This window comes from Archocentrus centrarchus, chromosome 13 (genome assembly GCF_007364275.1).
Source record: "Archocentrus centrarchus isolate MPI-CPG fArcCen1 chromosome 13, fArcCen1, whole genome shotgun sequence".
Taxonomy (NCBI): Eukaryota; Metazoa; Chordata; class Actinopteri; order Cichliformes; family Cichlidae; genus Archocentrus; species Archocentrus centrarchus.
Genome location: NC_044358.1, coordinates 24,199,615 through 24,206,234, shown reverse-complemented (window position 1 = coordinate 24,206,234; position 6,620 = coordinate 24,199,615). Strand labels below are relative to the sequence as shown.

Here is a 6,620-nt window from a genome sequence, read left to right as displayed (position 1 = left end):
CCACAATGATGGGTTTGTATGAGTATATATTACAGTTTCTTCCTTGTCTTTTTGTTGACTTATTCATTTTTTTTTTAAAGTTTGCTTGCTGACTGCGTCAAGGGAGAGGAGCCACAGCACCTGAGGGAGAAACTGGGAGAGGAAGAGCAAAGAGAAGAAGAAGGAAGAGGAGGAAGTTGGGTCGCAGACAGCGTTTGATATGTGTCCTGTGTTTGTCCATCACAGGCAGGTGATTGGGTCTCTTATGTCTGTGCTGCAGTCAGGAATCAACAGAGGAGGGGGGGGGGGGGCGAGGAGGAGGAGGAAGTGGAAAGAGGGAGGTGCAGGCTGTGGAAACAAAGGTTGGAGGGGTCAGGAGGGCGAAAAGATTGAAGGTTAGCCCTGGGTCTCTTTGCCGCTCTCTCGTTCCCGCTGTCCACTTTTGCTCATCTTCATCTCTGTCAGCTGGATGTATCGCAGCACGTTGGTGTCTGCAGGGAGAAAATGTAACGGTCTGTAATATAATCTGAGCACTGGCAGTGGATGCAATGAGCAATGGGATGCGCCCCTCTTATATTTAGCAAATTGAGTAAAGAAACATGCTACAATATCTCATGTCAAAATACTGTCAAAACTGTCACAAGTGGGCACAAGTGGGAGACCCTCTGTGATCCAAAGAAAATAACCAAATAATCATTCTGACTTTTTAAACTGATTTTTCTACAACCCCATTCCCAATAAAGTTGGGATGCTGTGTAAAAAGAACAAAAGGTAATGATTTTAAAAATCTCATAAACCCATATTTTATTTACTATAGAACACAGAAACATATCAAGTTTATATTTAGAAAATGTACCATAGAAAGTCATTTTGAATTTGATAGCAGCAGCATATTTCAAAGAAGCATCCCCTCTTCTGAGTTTGGGTTTTTGTTTTCTCTATTCTGGTATTTGAAGCTTTGAGTCTTTTTTTTATTTTGGGTTCCTGCCTTGGTTTCATTATTCTCACAAGACATTTCATTTTAGTTTTTCTTGACTGTATCCTGGCCTCTCATTAGGGTTGCTTTGTGTCATGTGCAGTGTGAGTTTTTGTGTCTCTTTGGGTTCTGTCTTTGCTTCCTTGATTATTGTCTTGATTATATTCAGTGTGTCATTTCCCTCCTGTTAGCCTCAGTGTGTATATATCGTGCTGTCCTTGGCCTTTGTCTGAACATCTGTGGCCCTGTCCATGTGTACATGGGTATTTTTGGAAAACTTCACTTTTTTTGTGTGCTTTGGCCTTTCACTCTTACACGTTAATGGTGTTTTAGGTCACGGAAAATAGAGTGAGGCACTGAAAACTTTTAGAAACTGTTTCTGTGTTCACATGTGAACAAGGAAAACAAAGATTTTTTGTTTCTTGCAGTGTCAAATCTGCGCACTGTGTTATTATTTGGACACGTGTGAATGGCCAACATTTGTGTATGGTAAGAGTAATACTGCCACCTGTTTTATTATTCAGTTCTTCACATTAACATAGAGAAAATTGCATAGGAGAAATGGACCAATTATGTTTTCTGTTATAACTGTGGATGCTCTTGATAAACATGGCTCAAGTTTCAAATCATGAGATCATTACAAATAATCTTTAAGTCAAAAGCTCAGGGTTCAGCCTGCTCTAAACAGTCTGTTTCCTTTAGTGTATTTTTATTTTTTATTTTCTTTATGACGTTATTGGGAGCTAATATAGCCCTAACACGGTCACGTCAGGCACAGCAGGCCCACCCACCTGCTGTTCAAACCTTCTGGGCAGTGGAGAGGAGCAATAGGAGCAGTGTCTAACAGAAAACTGGATGACCTAATAGGCTGCACCATTTGTAAGACAAATAACATTTTTTTAAAATTCTGAATCCTGCAGAGCTACTCAAGAAGAGTCCAAGAATTAAAATATGGAGCTGGAGATGAGGACATTGGTCCAATTTAACTTCTTTAACTGCACCAAAGAGCAGCTTGTAGCTCAATAAATAGTGTTTTTAGAATCTCAACTTTACACTTGTGGTCTATAAACACTGCAACTCGGCTGACCATAAATGAATTAGGTCATTCTCACCTGTTGGTTCGCGGTTTTTGGCGTCACGCAGGTAGCGTAGGGCACATTCATAATCACCCAGGTGATAGAAGGCGATGCCGGCTCGGTACATGGCCTTGAAGTGGTCTCTCTGGTGGCTCAGCACCTTCAGGCAGTACTCCTTCACTCTTTCATAGTTTACCAGCTCAGACTGCAACAGACACGCTGCGGGAGGAAGTCAGGCACCAGTTAGTGGTTTGTAAGTTATTAAAAAATGATTAATATATAATATTTACCACATTTTGTCCATGCAGACACATTTTGTCTCATTAAGAGAAGATTAAACGACAAGTGCGTCCCATGAGTGAAAAACAAAGACGGGGAATTTTTTGCTGACATCTCACTCTGTGTCTTTTAATAGAGCCACAGTGAAATTTATCCTCCACAGTGATACCTCAGGGTGGCTGAGAGTGGACTATAAATAGCTGGTTCTACTGTCTCATAGTGTATAGAAGACATAAATAGTCGTCCAAGCAGTTTGAGCCCTGGGGCAGGAGAGCAGTGTCGCTGTATGCTGCTGCTGAGCTCGACATGCAAAACAGAAGAAGAGGGTGAAAAAAAGGCACTGAATGCTGCGAGGAAGCTTTTGACTTGTTCCTTTAACTATGTAGACGGTAAATCATGAGGGCTGCAGGAGAAGAAACAAAGGGCACAAGGATGATGCCGAAGTAAAGTGAGAGTATTAAATTCAACCAGCTGAAAACAGCCATAAAGTGGAACACTTGAGAAAAGGACTGTAGTAATCTATCCCGTGGATTGCTACGGAGTTCTCTGCAGCTCCAAGATCAGAATAACATCATTAGCAAAGACACACAGACACACACACAGCTTTTAGTCCACCAAAGCTTTTAAATGCCTGCTGATGGCTCAGATATCTGATCACTCAAACTATTCCTCTGGTGGTCACAACCACTAGCGGTTTTACTTCCTCCCTTTTTACCCCATCACTCCTTCCCTCTCTGCCAGTGTCTTAATCTCTCTGATGATAGATCAAAAATTATTTTCTTCTGTCTCCCCATGTGCTTCCACAATCATAGCTGCTTCAGCACTCCGTCCCCGATCCAACTTCTTTTTAACCTCCCCATCCTGCCTCTTTTCTGCGAGTCTGCCCTTGACACGCAGACAGCTCTGTGAATAACATGAGTCAGGGACTGTTAGCCGGGAGGCAGGGTGATCCAAGAGTGAGAGAAGGAGAGAGAGGGGAGAGGCACGGAAGTATGTGTGGGAAGCTTGGGTTAAAGAGTAGAAAAGGTAAGACCTATGGGAGCCATATGGTGAGGAGAAGGGTGTTTGTGTGTGTGTGTGTGTGTGTGTGTGTGTGTGTGGGGGGGGGGGGGTGTTAAAAGCACCCAGTGGCCCTTAAACCACCATTTCTGTGTGAGACAAAAAGCTGAAACCGCTTGAGAAATGGTCCGAGGCTGAGGGTTTTATCCAATGAGCAGTACTAATGGAGCTCAGTCATACACACACACACACACACACACACACACACACACACACACACACACACACACACACACACACACACACCGTGTTACCCATCAACAACACAAACTGCAAAACACTAAATAATTCACTGTGGAGATCAGTGGACAAACAAATTCAATAACAGTCAATTTCTTTTTGGTATTTAGTGGTTGAAGTTGCACATGTCTAGTATGTGCAATGCAGGCAGTACATTGTGCAGGGTTCAGCCAACCTTAAAGGAAATCCACCTTAACCCTAACCCTAAGATATGAGGAGAAAAATAGCCTAATAGTGGGATAATCAGAAGCATCTGTATCCCCATCTGTACAAATTTCTATGCACCCCTGCTTCTTCAGTTCTCAGTGAGAGAGTTTTCTAAGGCTGCTTTTGGCTATAAAGATTACAAGATCTATTCTATTTAAGGTTTTTTGTTTTGTTTAACAATTAATTAGTAATTTTGTTGGGACTTTATGTTTTGAGGATTTGGGTTTGGTGTTATTAATATTTAATTCCTTGCATTTAGTTAATTCTTGCCTCCGTCACACTTTCTTGTATCTTCTTGTCAAGACGTCACCTCTGTTAGTGATTCCCTGTGTCTTTCCCTGTTGCTTCTTGTTTTATTGTAATAGTCACGTGTCTGTTGTGTCTTTAGTTTTTATGTCCTTTGTGTTATTTGTCTTAATTAGTTTCAGCTGTTCCTTGTTCCCCATCTGTTTCTGCTTCCTTTGATTGACCTCAAGCTGCCTGTCAGTGTATATCTAGCCCTGACCTTGTCTTTATCCTTAGTCAGTTTTGGGGGGGTTGCCACTGGTGGTTCTCATGTTTTATGACATGGTACAGCACTGTATGAACATGCTGGGGTAAGATGCACATTTTGAAGTCCAACTTGTGGATATTGTATCATGGTCCCCAGATTTATTCTTTGTTCTGTTTCTTAGTTTTACTTATAGTTTAGGTTTTCATTTATACCCAAGTATGATGAGCCTTTAGTTCTTATATTTTAGTTACTGTTTGAGTTTGTGTAGTTAGTCTCCTCTAAGTTCGTACATGTTCTGTGTCTTTTTCAGTGTGGTTGTTCATTTCCTGTTTTACTTTAGCAGTTTTTTTGTCCCTTGTGTTTTGTTTAGTTTTACTTCCCTGTTGCATCACTGTCACCACCTGCATGATAACCCTCACCTGTATCTAGTTTTTCCCAGCTGTTTCTAGGTATGAAATCACCTACTGACCAGTATTTGGAAAATATCGTCATTCCGGGAAGACCTGACCTTTTGTGTGTGGATAGCAGGAAAGTCTATTTTAAACAAAAAAGGCATCTGAAGTCTTTGACTCCTGAATGAGCATCAGAAATAGATTCCTTAGATCTAACTTTATTCCTTTTATTTATATATAATTCTTAACTTGCTCTCAAACCTTTAAATACCAATGGTGCAGCTGAAAGAATAGTCTTATGAACATTAATTTAATAAAATACTCTATTCAATTAAATTAATTTGAAATCAGCTGCCAGTACTATAAACACTGATTGGTCAGATGTTGCATGTGAATGCACTTGTAAGTAGATTGGGGGGGGGGGAAACCCTGGGTTTTCCCCAAGGAGTTGATCAGCTTTGTGTGAATCCAGATAATGGAACGATACCCTTGATATGTTGAACTTGCTTTGCAGTATAAGGCCTTGTCTTTAGTTTTGTTGCTGTCTGTTTGCCCTTCTCAGTTGCAGCCTGCCTTTTGAGATTCATTTTGCTCCCTTCCCACCCCCATTTGAACTTTTTTTTTTTTTTTTTTTTTTTTTTTTTTTTTTAAATTAAATTTAAATTTTTTTTACATTTTGTTCCCTTCCACCACCTGAAAGTTCAGTCCCTTCCTGTCTGCTTTTTAAGTGCTGCATTTGGCTCCTCATTCATGTACCATGATACATTGTAGTTTCAACACAGACCTCCACCATCACTCTAAGAAGAGATTCCCTGAAGTGTCCTGAGCCCAGACAGGCAGCATTAACTTAGTGGGTTTTCAGTGGTGGGAACACTTACATGAACTCCACTTGGAAGGGCCTAGGAGTCTCTTTCTGTGAGGCAACACAGCCTTGGTGGGGGGGATACAGAGATAAATAAATGTGTGTGTGTGTGTGTGTGTGTGTGTGTAAGGGGGTCTGTTGGGTATAAGAATATCATCTGCCAGAAATTAGTTTCCTGAATTTCCTGATCTGCTTTTACTGTCTGTACCAAACCAGACATTGTCGAGGAGAGGGGACAGCCCTGTCGACTTGATCTGTTCAGAGGAAAAGCTGCTGAGATCTGGGGATTAGTGGTCATTTTTGCCTGAGGCTTTAAATATAAGGTTTTTACCCAATTAACAAACAACTGACCGAATCAAATTTAACTATGACCCTAAACAAGTATGCTCATTCCAGAGTATTGAAAGGCTTCTCAGCCTCAACTATACTCAACTCAACCTTGAATTTTACAAGATGAATAATAGTTTAAAAGCCTACACAGCCTAATCACATCCATAATTAAGGGTAGAAATAAATCCTTAAATTTGTAAGCGCATTCACTTTAATAACAGATTTTTTTTTTTTCAGTAAAACTCCTGACTCAGCTTAGAGCTGAGCAGCAAGGTCGAAACTCTTTCCTGTCCACAGTGATAGTCAGCTCAGTTTGTTACAGTGAGAACTGTCTCAGGTGCCCTCCACCCCTCTTGCACACCTTTCCATAGGCTCCACTCCTCTTTGTTTTTACAACTGCCCAGCTGCAGCATGACGACTCTCATCCCTCCACACACCCATCCATCACTGCCCTGCAGCACTGGGCATGAGCTGAGCTTTCAGGGGATTCAGTTACGGTCCATAATGGCTTAATGGGTGACGCAGTTAGAGTTCACAGGCACTGACACCCGAATGTACACAATCTACAGACCTAGAGTGCATGCAGCATTTACAAATGACACAAACACAAAATCAAGTGAGTGGACAAGTGGGTGTGAACAAGAGTTGTATTTAAACTTGAAGACACAGCCAATGCAAACAGACTCAGACAGATAATTTAAAATGACACGGGTCAAGAGAAAGACAC

General features: G+C 41.2%; 1 protein-coding gene across 1 annotated transcript in view; it reads right to left on the bottom strand.

The window, feature by feature from the left end:
• Nucleotides 1-303: 303 nt before the first annotated feature.
• ttc9b (tetratricopeptide repeat domain 9B) overlaps nt 304-6,620 on the bottom strand; it is a 48,914-nt gene continuing 42,597 nt past the window's right edge. The window contains exons 2-3 of the mRNA XM_030744623.1: nt 2,068-2,250; nt 304-470 (exon numbers count right to left, since the gene is read on the bottom strand). Coding sequence (XP_030600483.1) covers nt 376-470; nt 2,068-2,250 — 278 coding nt within the window. The 3' untranslated portion in view covers nt 304-375. The remainder of the gene's footprint in view (nt 471-2,067; nt 2,251-6,620) is intronic.